The sequence below is a fragment of the Marmota flaviventris genome, chromosome 2 (genome assembly GCF_047511675.1).
Source record: "Marmota flaviventris isolate mMarFla1 chromosome 2, mMarFla1.hap1, whole genome shotgun sequence".
Classification (NCBI taxonomy): domain Eukaryota; kingdom Metazoa; phylum Chordata; class Mammalia; order Rodentia; family Sciuridae; genus Marmota; species Marmota flaviventris.
In genome coordinates, this window is record NC_092499.1 from 122,703,211 (window position 1) to 122,725,036 (window position 21,826).

The following is a 21,826-nucleotide window of genomic DNA, read 5'->3' on the forward strand; positions in this document are numbered from 1 at the left end:
CAAGAGTTCATTCAGCCATTAGATCAATGTAAGGGGAATTACCTCTAGTTTGAAGGTGAACTCCCTGTCCTCACAATGTAATTTGTACATTCTTCCTTAGATTCAGGAGCAAGTATCCTCTGGTCAGATACATTCAAAATGGTTATAAGGATGTCTTTTAGGAGGCACCACATAAGAATTTAGACAATTCAGACTGCTCATCTTAACTCATTTTGTAAGCCATTGATATGCCAGTGATGCTCTGGGGCTGGATGAAGTTTCCATGGACAGAGTTGTCACCCAGAGAATTACTGAGGACCAGAGAATGTGCCCTAGAAGATTTTAGAGTATATTTAGTAAATTCCTGAATATGAACAAACAAATGAACAAGAAAAAAAGCAAAGAAAATCTCCTAAAAATAAGATAAACTTTATTTAGTTGTAAGTGCTCTAAACAGTTTTCTGAAATCATCATTGACCTCAAGATGGTCCTAATAAACTGGGTCCTGTAAAGAATTATATAGAGAGAGATTCTTAAAGGTATGCATTTACTGAGACCTTACTTTTTTTTTTAAATTGTTGATGGACACAATGACTATTTATTTTTTTAATGTGGTACTGAGAATCGAACCCAGTGCCTCACACTGTGCTAGGCAAATGCTCTACCACTGAGCCACAACCCCAGCCTGAGACCTTATTTTTTTTTCTAAATCATTTTTAAACAAGTGAAGCTGTACTCTGTCCCCTGACTAGCTGAAACAGGGACCCTTCAGGGACTTCCCCAGACTTTCCACTCCCCCAAAACATCTTTTCCTTCCCACTCAGGGCAGAGACCAGCAAGCAGGAGCCGCGGGGCAGCTTCTTCAGGATGGGGAACGGGTCTCCTCCCTTCCATGTCATTGTTTAAAAATGCTGGCCACAGGGCTGAGGCTGTAGCTCAGAGGTAGTGTTAAGTTGGAATTCAGGACACCAAGATGGTTTGGGCAGGGTATAAGAAGGATGCCTCTGAGAGGAACCATGTCTCTGTTTAGGACAACTCCTGACAACCCCCGCTACAGGTTCGGTAGTTTAAAGTAACCAATGGGGGAAAGTTGGACAAATATTCTAATCAGGTATCATAAGGAAACCAATGGGGGCAGATGGGGTAAGTCTTCCAGTCACAGCTCGGCATATGAAACACTAATTTCCAGACATCAGGCCTTGAGCCTCTCTCTCTCTTGCCCGGCAAGCTCTATTCTACCTCTGTTCTTCCACTTTCGCCTTCAATAAAATCTGTACTTTGCCTGTTACTTGTGTATCTTGTTTAATTCTATGTTCGGGACACCAAGGACCTGGATACCAACTGGACACCCTGCCAATAACAGCGGAGCACTTGCCTAGCGTGTGTGAGGCCCTGGGTTCTATCCCTGGTATGCAAAACAAAATTTAAAAACAAAAATGCTAGTCTCGATCTAGTAAATTGATATCTGACCCATTAATAAGTTGTGACTTGCAGTTCGAAAAACAGAACCCTAGAACGGATCAGGAAATTGCCAGAAACTAAGAACCTACGCTCCTAGGAGCAGCTTCCCAGCCTCCACGGCTCTGGTGAACTGCGGGTCTTGGCTTCTCTCCCCGCCCACCCTCTTCCGCGTTCCCCCAGAGGCGCCGCCCCGCGACTGCAGAGGGCGCTGCGGTGTGCACGCGAGCCCTGGGGCGGGGTCGGCAAGATGCCCCGCTCCTCCCCTTCATTAGCTCATCTCGGTGCGCCGCGGTCACGCCAAGCCTGACGTCAAACGTGCAGCGGAGCCGAGCTGCCGGTGAGTTGGTCCTCGAGGCTGTGGGGGCTGGTGGCTGTTGGGGCCAGAGACAGCTGGAACCGTAGGACCGGTGAGCGAGAGCCGGCAAGAGGCTGCCTCTAAGCTGGTTTGTTCAGGGATGCTCCACGGAGTGGGACCTGTGGATGGCTCCCGTGGCTCCATTTACCCCGGTAACCTGCGGTGTATGGGGATCAAGGGGAGAGAGAAGGCCCTCAAGTGGCCTCATCTTGCATCCTGAGAATGTTCTGTGCAGCCCTGACATTAGGACCAGCTTCTCTGAGGAGGAAGTAATTTTTCCGTAGGTGGAAGAACTGTCTTAATTGAAGTTTTGTAGTATTGGGCCACGCTCTTAGGGATTGGACAGCTACAAGCAGAGGCTGGATTTATTCTTTACATATCGTATTGTATGGTGGATAATTGACGTGCCTGAATGCCTTAATAGAGGCACGAGTAATGCTTTTGGAGCAATGAATATCCGCATGGGAAAATTAGGGGAAACTTTCCTGAAGAGATCGTGGCAAAAACCGCAATCTCCAACCCTGAAATGATCTGTCATGAGATAAGATACTGGAGTTAAAAAAAAAAAAGTGTTGTATCTTGGTAGCTTCTTCTGTATAGCTTGATTCTGCCTTTTGGTGTAGGAAAACTTCCTTAACCTCTGTAAACCTCACTTTTCTTATCAGGAAAATAGAGCTGATAATAAGAATGCCCACTAAATGGGTTTATGAGGGTTCAGTGAGATGATCCCTTGTGTAGAACTTAAAACAGGGACCTGATTCATATTATATCCTCAAATGTACATTCATTGACAGAATCACACCTTATCTTGGCCAGGCTGGCTTTTTGGAAGTTGGCTTTCTGCAAGACTTCCTACCTCTCTTGTTAATGTTTCTCTTTTGTTTCATGTGAGGCTTGGACAGCAGGGAAGACAACAAGCTTGTGTTTCACTGGGCCTAGGGCTGGTGCTCAAGCAGAGGTTGCATGCTTTTTGTTTTAGCAAGATTTATTTGGGTTCTTTCTTTCTACCCAGCAAGAGCCTTTCCTTGGGTCACAATTGAATAAAACGCTGCCCACCTGATTAAGATCTCTGTTGGCAGGGATTATTTTTAAATCACTTTTTTTTTTTTTTTTTTGGTGGTTATTCTTGGAAAGCCTTTGGTAGCCTTTTTTGGGTTTTCAAATTTAAAGCAAGTAAACTGAACTTTATATTTTAGCTGTGTGGTCTCTTAAGCTGTCTGTGGATAAAATTGAGGGGGCCATGAATTTGAGAAGAAAAATTGCGCACTTCATTCCTTAACCTCTGACTGAAATTTGGCATTTTCTTCCATTACAGATGTAGGCAACAAACCATAGTATTCTCAGTGTGACCTTTTTTGTGAATAGAAATTACATATACTTTCTTATCAAGCTATTGCTAAAGTTCATCACACTTTGAAATTATGGTAGTTATTAGACTTGCTGCTAGATCTCGTTATGTAATGTGTTAATAAAAAAGCATATATGTTATGCTATCTTATATTTAGTTTTTTATTTTTATTAAATTATATTTCAACATGCTGTCATGCCTGGGTTCTGTACTTGTGAATTTGTCTGCTTGCTAAAATTTATTTGTAACCCTAAAGGAAATCCTTGCAAGGCTTTCGTAGTCTTCGGAGGACATTGTGCAAGGTGGTAAAAAATTTGAGTCATCTGATGGACAGGTCTCAACTGACACTTTGCCTTTTTGTTTCAGCTTCATGCTGTAAACAAGTGTCCTTTTTGCAGTCTTTGGTGCCATACTTTTCACATTTTTGTGGTTTTTGTTGTTGTTGGTGGTGGTGATCCCATATCTAAAGTAGCCTGGAGCATTGTACTGAAATGACCAAGTTCCTAAGTGCAAAAAGGTTGTGATGTGTTTAATGTAAAAATAATGTTTGTTAAATAAGCTTTGTTTGGGCATGAGGTCAAGATTAATGAATTCTAATATATATTCAATAAGGTGCCTTTAAACAGAACTACACATTAAAAACATAGTTACATGTTGATCAGTTAACAAAGATGTGTCCAGAGGCTTCCAGAAAGGTAACCCTTGTGTTTCTTAAGGAGCAGTAGTTTACTGTTAGCTAATTTATTGTTTGCAGTGACTTTTTAGAACATAACTGCTGTGAATATTGAATATGCACCATATTTGTTTTCCTTTCATTTTTCATTTTCTGAAGTGCCATTTAGACTCAGGGCCTTAAGCATGCTATGCAAGTGCTCTACTGAGCTTACCCCCACATTAATTCTAGTTCTTTGTTTTTTCATGTATTTAAAAACATCCAGAGAAGCAGTATATAGGCTTTACAAGACTGCTAGGGGATCTTTAGTGCACAAAGATATTAAGAACCCTTAAAGTACCCTGTGAAATTAAATTTACTTAAAGTAAGTTAGGTCTGTGTTTAGCTAAGCTAAGTCCTTGAAGAGTTGGATGAGTTTGAGGAGACACATATTTCCCTTCATCTCTGTTCATACTTAAATGCCTATAGGCTTTTTTTTTTTTTTTTGGCAGAGGGGATTGAACTCAGGGACACTTAATCATTGAGGCACATCCCCAGCTCCCCTCCCCCCCTTTTTTGTATTTGATTTAGAGACATGGTCTCACTGAGGTTTAGGACCTTATTAAGTTGCTGAGGCTGGCTTTGAACTTGTGATCCTCCTGCCTTAGCTTCCCGAGCTGCTAGTTGCCTATAGACTCTTATAGGCATTTTTTATTGAGACCTGCCTGGACTGTAAGAACTTTGCTATCTTTGGACTCCTTCATGTTTGCTTGCTGAGTTGGATAAAGTTTAAAATTTATTTTGGTTTTGTTTCTCAAAAGGTTAGCAAAGGACACAGACTGGTCACCCTCTACAGTTAAACTTAGGGAAAAGAATCTATAGGATGGGGGTAGGTGTTAGTTGAGTCCCTGGGAGAAGGAAGGGATCTCCAGGGATCCAAAGAAAGGTGTCAGAGGAACTCCATAGCAAAGGGTTACTTTATTGCCTTGGTGAAGAGGAACCTCCTGTAACCCTTTTTGTCCTGATGATCCCCTACTTCACCTTACTAAAACCCTGGTGTTGTTTCCACAGAGCTGTCTGGCCTTTGGCCCTTCATCCCTGGTTAAGGAAATGACCAACCAGGTAAGGCCTATGTTGAGGGAAAGAATATCAGTTAGTCTACTCAGCAAGTTCAAGCCCAATAGGTTGGTAGTCAGGAAACTAGCATCTAATTCTTGACCTGTTCCTAAAGAGCTGGGTGACCCTGAGCACCTAGTCACCATAGAATTAGGCAGCACTAGTAAAATGCACTAGTAAGAGCAGAATTGGTTTATTTAAGCATTTACTGTAGTTTAAAGAGGCATTGAAGAAACTTAAACGATTTCATACATAGAAACAGATCAAAACAGAAGATGAAACAGAAGAAACTAAGATTATGGACAAAGGTAACAGGTTACGCAGGTTTTATGGTCTTATTCAACTGCAAAATTAAGCTACAAATCAGACTGAGCTTCCTGGTGATCAGAGCAGAAAATGAAAACATAATTTATTGGTCACCTGTTATTGGGGGGTGGCAGTAAGGGAGGGAAGAATATCAGTTCCTTTGGGCTCATTTTTTTTCTCATATGACTATACAAATATTGCATGAGCAAGAATCAGGAAGATTGCAAGTGGTCAGGGCCACAGGAGAAGGAGTAGCTGGCACTAGTCACTGCATCTGCTTTCGGGAGGTGGGGGGGAATAGGGAGGGAATGCGGGATATCTGAAATCTGACCATCCATTTAATGTGGCCTCTGTTCTTTTTTAGTACAGTATTCTCTTCAAACAAGAACAAGGTAAGCAATTCAGTGAGAGCCTGCCTGTTTAAGCAAATTCATTTGTGAAAAATGGTTTCTCCCTGGTTTAAGATTCTGTCATGCCAACCAGGCATGCAGTTTCCAGGTATATTCACATGCAAAGGAATTGACAGAGGCAGCCAAGAACAAATATACTTAGAAACAAACAAAGCTGAATAATTACATTTTTAAAAAAGCAGCAGGAGTCTAGTGATAGACTGGAGAACTCTAGGCTGAGGAAAGCGCTCCCACTTGAGGAGAATGGAACTCTGAACTTCCCAGCTGCCAGTGTGGGAGAAAGAATTACCGGGAGACTCAGAACTCTGTTAGTGCCCACTCAGCTTCAGAGGTGGATTTGAAACCTGACCCTGAACTCAGAATTTGCCTTGGGGTCTCTATACAGGGTCCTCCACTTAGAAGTGCAGACTCAAGCAGTGAGATGAATTTCTGTCAAGGTCCCTGGAGTGTATGGGGAAGGTTGGGGCTATGCGGCTGTGGCAGCGATGGGAATGGGAGTGGGAGGCAGGTCATAAGTACATTCTGGGACCCTAGCTCCCATACAGGTCTTATTCCTGAAAAGGGAACAATGTTTATTCATGAACTAGTCACATGTCTCTTTTCTCATAGCTTAGATGAGTTAGGGAAAGGCTCAGGGATTTGTGGGATGCCAAATAAAAGCTCCTCTCTCTTAAAGAAGGTGATATTAATTATTTTGAAGTTTGAGCCAAAAGCTTTCTTCCTAGCTAGTTTAGGTAATTAGTTGTTTGTTGGGCATGCCAGTCAGCCACTTTGTATGGAGCTAATGCCATCCAGGTGGCAAGCTAACTGGTGAGGGTCAAGTGGGGGATTATAAAGTCCTGACTCTGTAACTCAAATACCTGTTTCAGTTTAATGCCCTTGTAGTCATGTTTTGGGAAGATGACCCTGGGGAATTGCTACCAGACATGGATAAAGCCTCCATCTGCACTTGTCACATTTATGTACCCATACCCTGTCTGCAAGCCCAACAATGTGGCCCATTAGGTGTGCAGCTTACAGACTTAGATTTAAGGTGAACTTCGGTTAATAGATTGGGTTTGAGTCTTAGCTGTGCCCCTTTTTAGCTTTATAACTTTGGATGAGCTCCTAGGCTTCTCTAAGCCTCTAATTGCTTGTGTCTATAGTGAGGATGGTTTTAAAAGTACTTATTTCATAGGGCTGTTGTGAGTGAGACAACATTTATAAAAGGATTAATGTAATAACTGGGTTATTAAGCATGACAGAGACATTCATGGTAAAAGACAGCTCATTTGTTTTTAGACCTATAATGTCTACAGTTGAACTGCTCACTAGTTTCTGAAGATCATTAATATGTATCTCAGAAGCCAGGCACAGTGGCACACACCTGTGATCCCAGTAATTTGGGTGACTGAAGCAGGAGGATTGCAAGTTTCAGGCCAGCCTCAGGAATTTAGCAAGAGCCTTTTCTCAAAAAAAATAAAAATGGCTGGGGATGTAGCTTAGCGGTAAGCACCCCCGAGTTAAATCCTCCAGTACTGAAAGTTGGGGGAGTACCTCATATCAAGTTTAGGCCTTTTTTAAGGAGTGGGGATGTTCCTCACTGTCTTTACTTATTTAAATAACTGTAAGCCATTCCAGTTGCTGTATGTAGGACAGCATGCTAATGAAAAGGATGTTTAATTTGGAGTCTGAAGACCTGGATTGTTCTGGTTCTGCCTTCACACCTGGTAAACTTGTAGTTCAGGGCAAGTGATCCTTCAGAACCTCCAGTTTTCATATGTGTCCCTACAACTCCAAAAAAAGTTTTATGGGAAAGTGCCTTATGAAACAGTAAAGCAGATAGAAGTGGATATAATCTCAGAACTACAGTATTATAGCTCCTTTTATCACATTAAATTTAGAAGTTGCATGCATGGAAACTTTTTAAACAAAGCACTTTCTATTCTAGCCCATGATGATGCCATTTGGTCAGTTGCTTGGGGGACAAATAAAAAGGAAAACTCTGAAACAGTGGTCACAGGATCTCTGGATGACCTGGTAAAGGTCTGGAAATGGTAAGTACTCTTCCCCTAACATATAGCCTTAGAAAATTAGAGGCAAAACAAATTATATTGTTATATTGCTTGCATGTATGAATATGCAAATCCCACCATTATGTACAATTAAAATGCACTGATTAAATGTGAAAAAAACCATAGGGGTAAAGCTTTTGCTTCTAGGCTCCCAATTTGCAATTAGGGAAGTGTTAGCTTTTTTCTAGGCAAGAAAGCAATAGCAACATGGTAGCATAAAACAGCTACCATAAAACAGAAAAAATAAGCTTATTTTTTCCTACTTATTTTCCTATTTGGTACTAAAGCCCTATTAAACAAACAAACAAACAAACAAAAACCCCAAACTAAAAACCTGACTGCATTTGGTATTCTGTGGTTCTGTATTTCATTGACCATTGATAATGCATAGTCACAGGGATCCAGAATTTCAGATGCCAGGTACCGTGTCTTGTGTGTGAAGAAATCCATTTCTCTGTCCCCACTGAAGGCGTGATGAGAGGCTGGACCTACAGTGGAGCCTGGAGGGACATCAGCTGGGGGTGGTGTCTGTGGACATCAGCCACACCCTGCCCATTGCTGCATCCAGCTCTCTTGATGCTCATATTCGTCTCTGGGACTTGGAAAATGGCAAACAGATAAAGTCCATAGATGCAGGACCTGGTAAGAATTTTACATTTAGGGGAAATAACAGAGGTCCACAGTCCCTTTTCATTATTCCTATCCTTTAGGGATAGATGTACTTAAAATTCAGAATTTTTCACATTTGAGAGGGCTATGGGTTATGAACTGTACATTATGTAATGCCCTCAGTGGGGTGGAAAGGGCCCTCAAACATGAATATCACTGCAACTAAATGTGAGTATTTATACTGAGAAAAACAGGCTTTACTGCCAAATGAATTTTGGTACTAAGGAAAGAAAGTCATAGTTTTCAGAATGTTTTGGGTTTCAGAATTGCTGGTTTATGATTCTAGACTCATATTTGGATGGTCTGGTGTTTCTCTATTTGCCATATTCTGCCTTGTAGAAGCCTAGAAACACAGCGCTGTGTTCTCATTAGTTTATATAATGGTGTACCTGGTTTCCAGTATGTGATAGAAATGAAACTTTTTAAGAAGCAAATTTGTCGATATATATATATATATTTTTAAATACTGTGGGACAGCATAACAACCTTGATAAACATTATCAAAGTTGATGATAATAGATGGTTTCAGCGGGCTGGATCACTGTGGAATAAGCATTATGACATTTCAGGATTCCCTTTAGCTTCCGCCTCCTATTAACTCATAAATGTCTGCCTGGCATTCACCAGCATAGCTTGTTCTGCTTTCAGTGGCTGGTGACTGCTGGAGGTGCAGATAGCTTGCCATGTCTCTGGCACTCCCCTTTGTGGGTTGTTTATAGAAGAACTGCTTAGGTTTCAATGGCATGATTCCCCAGTGGGTTTGCTAAGTAGCCACTGTAGGCTGCTTCTATATCGGAAAGAATGAAGATCCCAGAGTTTGTAAGAAGACTAGATGATTTGAAAACTGAGTGTGTTTTCCTTCAGAAGCAATATTTCTTGTCTCTGATTCTTGCTGTTGGTGCTTTGCATGCCCAGTGCCTGTTTTGGGTCCACTGAATTAGTTTTCAGAGTGTGTGGACTGGAATATATATTTGGAAAAAGCAACCCAAAGTCTCTGACTTCCCAGATGGTTGTCTTGTCTTTGTGTGGGCCCTTACCCTACTTAATGTTACTTAGAGACCTTGGATTCCCAGATCATCCTGCAGAGTCTATTTGGACTGAATATAAGAAGCATCTTAAGAGAAGATGATGCCTTTTCATTGTGAGCACCTGTGCTTCCCACAAGACATGACACCGGTCACTGCATGGTGGTTGTGACCATGTTCATATTGCAGCTGAAGAAATGAGTGCTACCTTGCTTCCAAGTAAAAGGATGGCATATGTATCCAGCTTGCCCTCCCTGACAAACAGTACAAATATTTTCCAAGGGCTGCAAGGTTCTAAATATTGCTGTTGTAAGCCTGATTGCAGTGGCACACACCTGTAATCTCAGTGGCTTGGGAGGCTAAGACAGGCTTGTGAGTTCAAGGCCAGCTTCAGCAACTCAGTGAGGCCCTAAACAACTTAATGAGACTCTGTCTCAAAAAGCAAAAGGTCTGGGGATATAGCTCAATGGTAAAGTGCCCCTGGGTTAAATCCCCAGTACCAAATAAATAATAATAATAAAAAATAAAGGTTACTGTTATGAAGATGCTGAAAAGAATAAAGGGTTTGGTTTGCTTTCTTTTTAAATAGGAATCTGAATAAAACTATACCAAGGCATTTAACAACAAATATTTATCTGGCCAAGTAACAAAAGCTGGTATTGCTGTTGACTAAAAAGCAGCTGAATTCATTTGAAGGACCAACTCCTTTGATAAGTCTAGGTCCAATGAATATAGGGAAAAGGGACACTTAGGATATATCTATTTTGAAAATGTGCATGAAAAATGTGAGCCCCCACAAAAAGAACAAAAAAAGAGAAGAGATAAAATTCATTATCCTGAAGAACATAATGAGGAAGTAGAAAAAGCAAAGCTGAAGGGGTAGACCCTGCATTTGGTACTCCACCAAGCCATAGCTTTCTAGCCACTGACCTTGAGGAAGAACAGAGGCCCCTCAACATCAGACATTCACAATTCCCACTACTGGTGAAGAAAAGCAACTCTTTGAGTGAGGAGGTAGAAATAAACATTGATTGAAATAAACATTGATTCTAAACATATTAAAGTTCAATCTTTTATCAATTAAAAGTTCAATAAAATCAAATAAATCAATTAAAGTTCAATACAAGGTTTGATTGAGGAATAAAAATTGTTCCTTCTATTTTGAAGACATTTGGTAGTAAGATTTGTGTATTGCAAAATAGTGAATAGGGAAATGTAAAAATAGTTTAGAAGAATCATTTTATTAAGCTTTGAGAGACAAAAATTAGATTTTCTATTAGCCGTCTTTCCTATAAGCAGCTAATTATAATAGGAATAAGAAAACAGTCTGAAATGAGCTCGACTCTATTAATGTTATACAGGAGCTGGCAAAGACTTGATGACACAGAGGTCTCTCAAGCCTTTTTTTTTTGCATCAGATTGCCTCCACATGTGGAAAGAAAAAGAAAGTATAGTCTTTTTAGACTAAATGCCACTATCACTTAGGAATAAAAATACATAGTAAAAAGCAGCCTATTTAGGTTGGGGATGAGGCACAGTGGCAGAGCACTCACCTAGCAAGGCCCTGCGTCTGATTCCCAGCACCACACACACACACACACCAAACACCACACTACAAAAGGGTAGGGGTTGGGGGGGAGTTGGTGCAGGAAGGAAGCTCTTTGAGAGGTTGATTATAAAAGTTTTTTCAGGTCTTGGCTAATTGAGTACTTTTGAAGTAAATTTTGTTTTTGAATGAAACATAAGTAATCAAGTCAAATGAATGATTTTTTATTACTTTGGATGTATATATGGAAAATTTCAAGGAATTTTATTTAAAAAACACTCTAGAATGTGGCGACACATCTGGTCTAAAAGCCTTTGTCCACCAAGAGACAAGCTCACAGAGGCCTTTCCTCCTTTGCTGGCCTATGAGCTAAGTAAAGGGTAAGGGAGCTTACCTCACCCGACATGTAAGGAAGGTGGCTTGAGAAGGAACCATTTCCTTTATAAGCATTCTTCCTGGGAAGGGACCCAACTTCACGGGTGGGTGTTCCCATGTAAGACTGGGATGGGAAAAGTGACCCAGGCAGGCAGTGGAAACCAGACTGTTTCTTGGCCTGTAGGCCTTGACCCAGTTCCCAAAGCTCTTTAGGATTGCCTTTGAAGGGCAGAGATGCCCGTGTAGTTGGAAAAATAAATGCTAAAATGCCAGCAGTGGTCCAGATGGAAACACATAGCACTTGTGCTTATCCAGGCTCCACATGAGTCTGGAGACCTCCCACATTGCTGTGGCTCAGTAATGCTTGAACCAAATTATTATTTTTTTAAATTAGAGCATTTAGTTCTACATAGTGGTTGGGTTCATTTTGACAAAATCATACATGTATGGAATTTGATTTTAATCCCTGCCCTCCCCATTCTCCTTCCTCTATCTACTGATCTTCCTTTTGCTCATTTATTTATTTTTATTTTTGTTTGGTTCATTCTACTTATACATAAAGATGAAATTACCTGTGGTACGTTTATATGTGCACATAATATGATTTTGTTAAATTCATTCATTTTTTCCTCCCCTTTCTCAACTCTTTCCTCCCTTTCCATCTCCCTTTCTCTCTCCATCAGTCTTCCCTATATCTTTGTGATATCCAGTCTTCCCCTCCTCCTTTCCCTTTGTTGCTGTAACTTCCACATATCAGAGAAAATATTCAATTGATTTTTCTGAGACTGTCTTGTGTTGTTCTCCATTCATTTATCAGCAAATGCTATAATTTCATTCTTCTTTATGGCTAAGTAAAATTCCATTGGGTAATATCCCACATTTTCTTAATCCATTCTTCTGTTGATGGGCATCTGGACTGGTTTCATAATTTGGCTATTGTGAATTATGCTGCTATAAACATTCAGGTGGCTGTATAGCACACTGATTTTTTCTTGGATTAAATGGGATAACTGGGTCATATGACCGTGCCATTTCTAGTTTTTTGAGGAATCTCCTCACTGCTTTCCAGAGTGGTTGTACTAATCTGCAGTCCCACCAAATGTGTACAAGTGTATCTTTTCCCTACACCTCTTCAGCATTTATTATTTGGATTGAATTCTTAAGGTTTAACTGAGATGTGTAGTGTAACTTCAAAACTAATTGATTTCTCTAGTGGTTCTTCAGTCTCTGTTAATTTGTGGTAAATATTTCATCATATTGCATTCTGGTATGTCTTCATTTTTTCACAGCTTAATTTAGGTAAAATTTCACCTGTGTAATTGCACCACGAAATTTACCACTTTAAATGTGTAGTTCAGAGAGTGGATTTCTGTAGTTGTGCAGTTTTAGAACCTTGGTGCCCAAAAAAGTTCCTTTATGTCCACTTATAGTCAGTCCATGCCTCTACCCTCAGCTTTAGGTAACTACCAATTTGCTTTCTGTTTCCATGGTTTTACCTTTTTGAAAAATTTCATTTAAGTAGAATGTTATTCTTATATATCTTCACTGTTTCTTTAGCATAAAGTTTTTGAAGTTCATCCATGGTGTAGCATGGATGTGTTCCTTTTTATTGCCAAGACATGTTCCATTATAAAGATGTACCACATTTTGTTTATCCATTCACCAGTTGATAGACATTTGGATTGTTTCCAGTTTGTGCTATTAAGAATAATGCTGCTATGAACATGAGTGTACAAGTCTTGGTGTGGACATGTGCTTTCATTTCTCTTGAGTAGCTGCCTACAAGTAGAAATGCTGAGTATTATGTTAAGTGTTTGTTTTCAGTTACGAAACTGTCAAACTGGATTTCAAAGTGGCTGTCATTTTACCTTCCCACCATTGTATAAGAATTCTGGTTTCTCCACATCTGTTGATATTGCCCTATTGATTTTTATTAAAAATTTAAGAAGCCTTAAACTAAATTTAAACTTGGTAAAGAATTAGCATCTTTTTTTTTTTTTTAATATTTATTTTTTAGGTGTAGATGGACACAACACAATGCCTTTATTTTTACATAGTGCTGAGAATTGAACCCGGGTCCCGCCTGTGCTAGGCGAGCGCTCTACCGCTGAGCCACAATCCCAGCCCCAAGAATTAGCATCTTTACAACATAGTTTTATGCTGGACACAGTAGCACATGCCTAGCACTCAGGAGGATCACAAGTTCAAGGCCAGCCTTAGCAACACAGCAAAAACCCTAGCATCTTAGACCCTATCTCAAAGTAAAAAATAAAAAGGGCTGGGCATGTAACTTGGTGGTGAAGTCCCCCTCTAAAAAAAAACAAAAAACACATGGTTTTCTGAATCAGGACACTGTTTCTCTAATTTAAAAACATTTGATCACCCCTTAGTTTTTCAAGTTAAAGTCAAATCTTTTCTCATTTTTTTTTTTTTTTTTTTTTGTCTTCCTTTTTCTCTTCAGTGGATGCCTGGACTTTGGCCTTTTCTCCTGATTCCCAGTATCTGGCCACAGGAACTCATGTGGGAAAAGTGAACATTTTTGGTGTGGAAAGTGGGAAAAAAGAATATTCTTTGGACACGAGAGGAAAATTCATTCTTAGTATTGCATATGTAAGGAAACATTGCTCTTTTTTCTCTTTCTGGTTCTTTAAGTTTACACTCTTCCAGCTTGTCGTCCTTGGCACAGATTCTGCACTGGTCTTGTCAGGCAGCTATATCTTGCTGGTGTGGTTTGCCAGCCAGTTAGACATGTAGCCAGCAAGAGATTTGCTTGTGTTCAGAAGGGTAGATTAACAACATGGAATCTTACAGTGCTCCTTTCTCTGTATGTACTCTGAACAGAGTCCTGATGGAAAATATCTGGCTAGTGGAGCTATCGACGGAATCATCAATATTTTTGATATTGCAACTGGAAAACTTCTGCATACGCTGGAAGGTATGGCTTATCATCTTATTTTGTGCAGACTGGATTATCAGATCACAAAGGAAATATTATTCTTTCATTAAAATGCTGTTAAATGGGGCTGGGGTTATGGCTCAGTAGTGGAGTGCTCTCCTAGCACCTGCGAGGCTCTGGGTTCAATCCTCAGCACCACATAAAAATAAATAAATAAAGTAAAGGTATTGTGTCCATCTACAACTAATTAACTAACTAAATAAGTAAATAAATATTTTTTAAAGATGCTGTTAAATGGCAAATGGGCATTAGATTTACAAAATATTTAAAACTCAGTTGGAAAACTCAAAGTTTTAGACTTGTCATTATAGTTTTAACCTAGACATTTTAGTTCTTGTGACAGTGATAAGTGCTTGTTTTGATGAATTAGCTTACTTTTAATTTATGTGTTGATATACCCCAGCCATATGAATGTCTTGTTTCTGACATTTTGGGTTCTAAAGAACTTTGTCATTGGAAGATAACTTCTTTTTGTTGATAATTTGATAGTAGATAAAAGTATTATGCCCACTCTTCACATTGGTAGACTCTGGGGAATACGACTGGGTAGCCAAAGAATGGGGTGGGGTAGGAGGGAGATTTTATGAAATGTTCTTTTGTATTATTTTGAATTTTAAGCAAGTGGGTATATTATCTCCTCAATTTATCCTTTGCCCTACAACAAAAGATTTGGTAGGAAAATAACATGTTATTTGTTCAACCTTAAAAATCAGAAGCAATGCATATTTCCATGTTTGGCCATATTTTTAGGCCGAGGAGTTTTTTAAAGCAGTGTAATGTTGAGGCCCAATTGGTCAGAGAAGGAAACTAAGGAGAAATGTCTCCAGGGGAGAGGCTAGAGATGTGGATGTTTCAAGAACTTGGGGAGGAAGGGCCCAGTCAGTACCTTTCTTTCTCTAATCAAAGCACCAGGGCAATTCCAGTTCGGTTACTAGTGGTCAATGAAAGGGGCATAGTCAGTGGGAAGCTGTATGAGGCGGCACTGCTTCACCAGATTGACAAGGGCCTTTGTGAATTTCAGGCCACGCTATGCCCATCCGCTCCTTGACCTTTTCCCCGGACTCTCAGCTCCTTGTCACTGCTTCAGATGATGGCTACATCAAGATATACGATGTGTAAGTTATCATGTCAAGACTAAAGGTGTCTCACTTAACACCAGTGTCTGCTTAAGGGGGAGCCTCCTGGGAGTGTGCTGCTCCCTCTCCTGGTCCTAGTAGGGACGTGCTCAGGTCATATTAGATTCCTGGTCTTCCCAGTCTTTGAGCTTAGCATACATATGTCCTCAAGGGCTACATGGAGGAAAATGTGCATAGGATACCTGGTAAGATTAGATTGCTACTTTTTCTCATGTAGCCAGGATTTTTTTGTTTTTTGAGGAGGGTTTTTGTTTGTTTGTTTTTTGGCTCACAGGTGTTTGTTTGTTTGTGTGTTTGTTTTAGTATAGTTTTTTATTGTGGATGGACACAATACCTTTGTTTTATTTGTTTGTTTTAATGTGGTGCTGAGGATCAAACCCTGGTGCCTTATGCGTGCGTGTTAGGCAAGTGCTCTACCAATGAGCTACAACTTCAGCCCCTTGGCTCACAGATTTAAATTCTTTTGAGTAGATTAGTATGCAGTTAAGACAAAGGAGCCCTGGGCTTTAGCTGGTCTAGTGTGACAGTTCAAAAATTATAGCACATCAGTTCTCCAGCTGCAGACATTTTGGTGTCCTAGTTAAGGAGCTGGCAGTTTATAAACCATCACACTGATGGTCTAAGTGGGAGACTTTTCGTCTTGACTGCCAGTATAGAAGTGAGTTAATCTTTCTCTTCAGTTCATGGCTCTGACACTGTGAGACTGATGTTTTCTTCCATCATCCTCAGTCCCCACTGACATATATCCTATACTGCAATGTGTTCACTGTGTGTCCTTGTTACTGTGACTTGGTATTATGATCAGCTCTCCCTCTGTGCTTCTGGTTCCTTGCTCCCCAAATGTGACTTTGCAATCTACTGCAAGCATCTATCGTACCTGCAGGCACCATATCCCTGATTATCTGTGGGCATGTACTGTATTGGGCCTGTGAGAGGTTTTCAAGAGTTTAACTTGAGGGTAGTGACACTGTTCCTTCTAGCCTACATCTGGCAAAAAAAAGAAAAAAGAAAGTTGTTGAATAGGAATACAGCTTTTAGCATTAGAACTTACTGAGGGTACTAGTGTCCAGAGAAGAGGTCTCTCTAAAGTTATGCTTGGTTCTTAGCAGAGCCAGCATAAATAGCAATTCCTTTAGCTTCTGACTATATGACTTTTAGTGCTGCTGTTGTATTGATCCTCCCAACAACTGGTGTGGTAGTAGCTCAGCCTCATGTCCCTATTTTGTTGAGGAATCCAGGCTGAGGTGGTGATTTGCCAAGACAGTGATACTGAATGAAGACCCAGAAGTTTTTTTGGTTTCTTTTTTTTTTTTTTTTAAAGAAGCCCAGATCATGTAGGATTTTTTTTTTTTTTTTTTAAATATCTTTATTTTTATGTGGTGCTGAGGATCGAACCCAGTGCCTCACATGTGAGGCAGGCGCTTTGCCACTGCCGCTGAGCCACAACCACAGCCTGACCCAGAAGTTTTTACCCTCTATGGTCCCATTGCATGCCCTGAGGTTGCTTTTGCTGATAGCCAACTAAGGTCTCTTTCCAAGGGTGAAACTGCTGACCTCAGGCCTTAGAGTTGTTCTCCTGACATAGGTGATTTGGTTTCATGTTTTTCATCTTTTTGTTGATACTGGGGATTGAAACCTGGGCTTTGCATGCACTAGGTTAAGTGGTCTACCACTGAGCTACATTCCCAGCCCACCCCGACTCGGCCTTTTTTTCAAAACAGGGTCTTGCGAATTTGGCTGGACTGTCTTCAAATTTGTGATCTTCCTGCCTTGGCCTCCCAAATTGCTGAAATTACAGGCATGTACTAGCATGCCTGGTACTTGTTTTTTGTTTTTGTTTTTTTTTTTTCCTGTCCTGGGATTGAACCCAGGGCCTTGCACATGGCGGGCAAGCATTCTACCAGAGTTATACCCCCAACCCTTGGTTTCATTTTTAAAAGTAAAAATGGCTGTAGTATTAGACCTGTCTTGTTCTTGGTTAGGTTAAAAATGGTCTGCTCAGCCACATTTGTTATAAAGAGTACATCTTGATACCTGGGTGGCCTCTTGTGGAAAGGGTCTTGGTATAGGCAGGAAGGGACCAGCCCTGCCACTGTCCTATGGTAGCTTACTCACCTCTTTCCTCAGCTTGGAGTTGGCTTGCAGAGCCTCTGTAGGGTGGTTTTTAACTCAGTGGTGCATGATGCCACTTCATTGAAAAGGGATTTTGAGTGTGTGTGTGGTTTTGGGGACTGAACCTGGAGGTACTTTACCATCCCAGACCTTGCACTTGCCTTCCTCCTGCTTCACCCTCCCTAGTCACTGAGATTATAGGCACGAACCACCTCATTCAGCTTAAAAAAGGAAATTTTGATGTAGTAATGTGGTCATTCCAATTCAATGAGCAGAATTAATATATTTTCCACTTCAGTGATTATATCCTAAAAATTAACATCTGCACTTTTTAAAAAATTTTTCCCATTTCAGACAACATGCCAACTTGGCTGGCACACTGAGTGGCCATGCTTCCTGGGTGTTGAACGTCGCATTTTGTCCTGATGACACTCACTTTGTTTCCAGGTATTTATGATTCTTAGCAGTTTCTAAAATGGTAGGAAGGTGAAGACCGTCTTTCTTCACAGGTTGCCATAAAATTTGAAGACTGTATGATCCTCTTGTTTTTCAAGTTGCCTTTATTTTCTGCAGTTTTTAAAGTTTTTATTTAAGTAATGAAGGTAGTTGTCCTTAGCCGGAACAAATAATTGAATAATTAAACTTAGATTTTTCTTGTAAATCTAGGGTCTCACCTACTCTGAGGTGTATCTGTGTTCAAACGGTAACTTAAAATATGTAAAATTGTTTGTAAAATATTGTGCTTATAGACTCCAGTGGTGTTCACACTGAGGGTGACCAGGATGGTTGAAAAGTGTGAGGTGGGCAGCTTAAAGGGATTGTACAGCTTCAAGGCATTTGCAGAGGTATCCAGAACACCCTTGTTTTGAAGCTTTAACAGGCCTCCCTCACATCCAGAAATAGGTGGATATGCCTGAGATTCCTGATGACAGCACTTGATAGGAAGGCCAGGCAGATCAGAATTTTGAGAGAATGGACTGCCCTGTGAGGAGAGCCACCCACCCAGTGATGCTGAGACCCTGTCCATGTCCTGCATTGAGGGGGGGTGGCTTCTGAAAATAGAAGAGTATGAGTCAGTGAAGGAATGTGGGATTTTGGGTCAAGTTCCTTTTAACTTCAAACCTGTCTGAAACTGCTAATACTGATGTTCATTTTTTAAAAATAGTTCATCTGACAAAAGCGTAAAAGTTTGGGATGTTGGAACGAGGACTTGTGTTCATACCTTCTTCGATCACCAGGATCAGGTATGTATAATTAGCATCTCAATTCCTTTGTCTTTAGATGACTGGTATTGTTTGACCCCTGGGCCAAAGTTTTCTTTTCTAACCTTACTGAGTTGCGAATGTTAGGTTCTAGCACCCATCTAGCCATGTCCCTGTCATGTCAGTTTGGGGCGGAGGCATCCTCGGCATAACCAGAATACAGGAGTCTGGCTACATGACCTTCTTTGAAATTGTAGTGGCAAGTGCCTGTGGCGAGCATGGAGTTTTCTTTTGGGTATCTCCTGGCCATGACCAACTAGCTCACGAAAGACCTTCTTCAGGAGCTTCCATTACTTAAACATAGTCATCATCTGTTGTTTCTGCAACTGTTCTAGGTGTGATTTTATTTGTTCATTTTTATGTAGTAGAAACTGGAAATTCTTAGTTGTTTTCCTTTAGTCAAAGTGCTTTTTGTTTCAATCTTTAAAAAGAGTGTCCATCTTTATTTTTGCCAAGGTGAATATAAAATGCTAAAGGTAGGGGCTGGAAATGTGGTTCAAGTGATAGCGTGCTCTCATCTGGCATGTGTAGGGCACTGGGTTCAATCCTCAGCACCACATAAAAATAAAATAAAGATATTGTGTCCACCTAAAACTAAATATATATATAAAGGTATTCTAGTGCAATACTTTTTTTTTTTTTAGAGACAGGGTCTCACTATGTTGCCTAGCCTGGTCTTAAACTTTGGATCCTCCTGCCTTAATCACCCAAGTAACTAGGATTATAAGCATGCACCACTGGGCCCAACCACTGCTCTATCTTAATTGTGCACATGAATACTCTAGGCATCTGCTTAAAATACAGATTTAATTCAGCAGGTCTGGCATGGGCCTGAGACTCTGCATTTCTAACAAGATCCTAGGTGAGGCCAAAGCTGCTGTCCCAACCACTTAGTAGAAGGGTCTAGGGGAACCAGTTAGCATAAAAAAATGTGTTCATAGGAATATAAAGATGGTTTTTAATATATTTATTTAATATACTTTGAATGTTTTTGAATGTTTTAGATGATCCTTCTAGATTTCTCCTTTTAGAATACAACTTAACATAATTGTACATGTAATTTTATACTTAAAATTGTTTCCAAAGTTGAGTAGATTGAATCTTGATAGTCCAGTCCTGGATTTGAACATTTTACTTAAAGATTAAATCTACCTTGTGTTCCCTTGTGTGTGTGGGTTGGTGTGGTACTGTTGCAGAGGAAAAGTGTTTGGAGTGGGAGTGAGGCAATCATGTGGCCAGTCTCCACACTAAAATCAGGGCTAGACACCCAACTCAAGGCTAGGGTGACAGCCTGACTATCCAGAATTGCCATTAGAAAGTTATTCCTGATGAGAGAAACTCTAGCCACATCAATTCTGTCTGGGGAGGAGGTGTGAAGCCGTTAATTCAACACATAGTAAATAAAATCAATGGTGTACAAGGTCATGTTGTCCAGTTCCTGGGTCTCTAATAACAAGTGAGAATTAGTGTCCCAGGGCGGTTTGGAGCACAGGAGGTAGGTGAGAAGCAGTTTACAGTTTTCCCTGTAGGCAATAATTTTGGGGAGGTTGTGGGGCCTTTTACTTCTAGAACATAAATGTCTGTTGCTATGGGTTCCATTTTTGTGGCATTAGATTATCCCTGGATTCTGAATCATTGAAAGGACTGTAAGTTATTTTGGTTAGTATTTATAAATAAAATTTTCTGATGTAGGAGAGGGGAGAGGAATGATAATTAAATTGCAGCCAGATGATGGTGCCTAGATAAAGAAAAGGCTTCATTCTCTGGACTCAGAATAGTGGAAAGTAAGTAAAGATGTGCATTCCTTAACATTCTTCAGAAAGAATAAAAGCATTAGAACTTTCTTTTTTCTTTTTTTGTAACTTACAGGTCTGGGGAGTGAAATACAATGGAAATGGCTCAAAAATTGTGTCTGTTGGAGATGACCAGGAAATTCACATCTATGATTGTCCAATTTAAACCCCAATGTCTACAGGACTAATGCTGCAAAGAGAATGTATAGATTGATCATGACATTCCTTTTTAGGCACATTTGAAAGAAATATAGCATATATTATAGCAAAGACTTAAATTTTGTAGATACAGTATAAAATTTTCCTGTTTTATTGGAAATATTGTTCATACTTTAACATAAATAAAGCATTCTTAATGCAAAACACCCATGTTTGTGAACCTCTTTTTTCATTTACCTTGTCACCAGAGAACAGTGAGCAGAACTAGCATTGTTAAATGCAAGTGAATACCTGTGTCTGGAGAGGTACGGGCACTTACTGCATTAACAGCCTAGAAGTGCAGGCCTGTCTTCCAGGGGGATCCACTGATGTGGAGAGGTACATAGCAGTGCGCTCCCACATGATGTCCTAAAGAAGCTGCTCTATGTTAAGTGGGGTCTGAAAGACACAGGTTGTCTGACTGGATGGGAACAGTCTATGGTTTTACCTACCTGGGGATCCTTCTGTTTGGTATATTCAAAATGCCCCTTGCCCCGCCCCCCCTTCTTCCTATTAATTTCAGAGAAGTCTATAGCTTGCCAGTAGGTGTCAGAAGACAGGCTGTGTTCTTGTTGTGTTTGCAGTGCCTAGGCTCCAGACTGTGCCCATATACCTGAACTCTGTTGCTGCCTCAGGGCTCGCCTCCGAGTACCAGGCTTTTCTCTTCAGCAGTCTGCTTGAGACTTGCTCTGCATGTTAATGGGGAAAGTTTAAGTAGCTAACATGCTGATGCCTGTTACTTTTTATTGATCATATCTTCATGTGCCTGTGAAGCCATGCACTTTTCCTCCACTCCTCCCTGCTCCCTATTTTCGGAATGAAACCTGTGCTCTTTATTCATGGGCCCCTGCTCGATCTCCTGCCTCTACCATGCTCACCCTCCCATAATCATATTGTCTTTGCCATTTCCTCTGCCTACATGTCCTCCCCAGGGCCTTCAGAGGTCTGCTCCCTCACTGGTTGGGGGCTGCTCAGATGTCGGCTCCCCAGAAAGGTCTCTTCCCTTTTTTCCATTACTCTAGCTCTTCACCAAAGCTATCACTACCCTACATCTGTACTCACCCTTACCCCCG

General features: G+C 40.6%; 1 protein-coding gene across 3 annotated transcripts; it reads left to right on the top strand.

The window, feature by feature from the left end:
* Positions 1-1,726: 1,726 nt before the first annotated feature.
* On the top strand, positions 1,727-20,920 carry Skic8 (SKI8 subunit of superkiller complex). Of its 3 annotated transcripts, none has more exons than XM_027923503.2 (11): positions 1,727-1,777; positions 4,867-4,917; positions 5,582-5,609; positions 7,558-7,663; positions 8,151-8,323; positions 13,758-13,906; positions 14,138-14,231; positions 15,274-15,367; positions 17,855-17,947; positions 18,666-18,744; positions 20,632-20,920. In XM_027923503.2, exons 2-11 carry the CDS (start codon positions 4,906-4,908, stop codon positions 20,719-20,721), a joined length of 918 nt encoding a protein of 305 aa, XP_027779304.1. In that variant the 5' UTR covers positions 1,727-1,777; positions 4,867-4,905; the 3' UTR covers positions 20,722-20,920. The 3 variants fall into 3 exon arrangements, with proteins under 3 accessions (XP_027779304.1, XP_027779302.1, XP_027779308.1); XM_027923501.2 differs by having other exon boundaries at positions 1,760-1,847; XM_027923507.3 differs by lacking the exon at positions 1,727-1,777 and adding an exon at positions 1,942-2,075.
* The last annotated feature ends 906 nt before the right edge of the window (positions 20,921-21,826 follow it).

Coding starts and splice junctions, on each gene's coding strand:
- Skic8 (XM_027923503.2), top strand. Junction 7,664..8,150: donor CTGGTAAAGGTCTGGAAATG/GTAAGTACTCTT, acceptor TCCCCACTGAAG/GCGTGATGAGAGGCTGGACC. Junction 17,948..18,665: donor GACACTCACTTTGTTTCCAG/GTATTTATGATT, acceptor TTTTAAAAATAG/TTCATCTGACAAAAGCGTAA.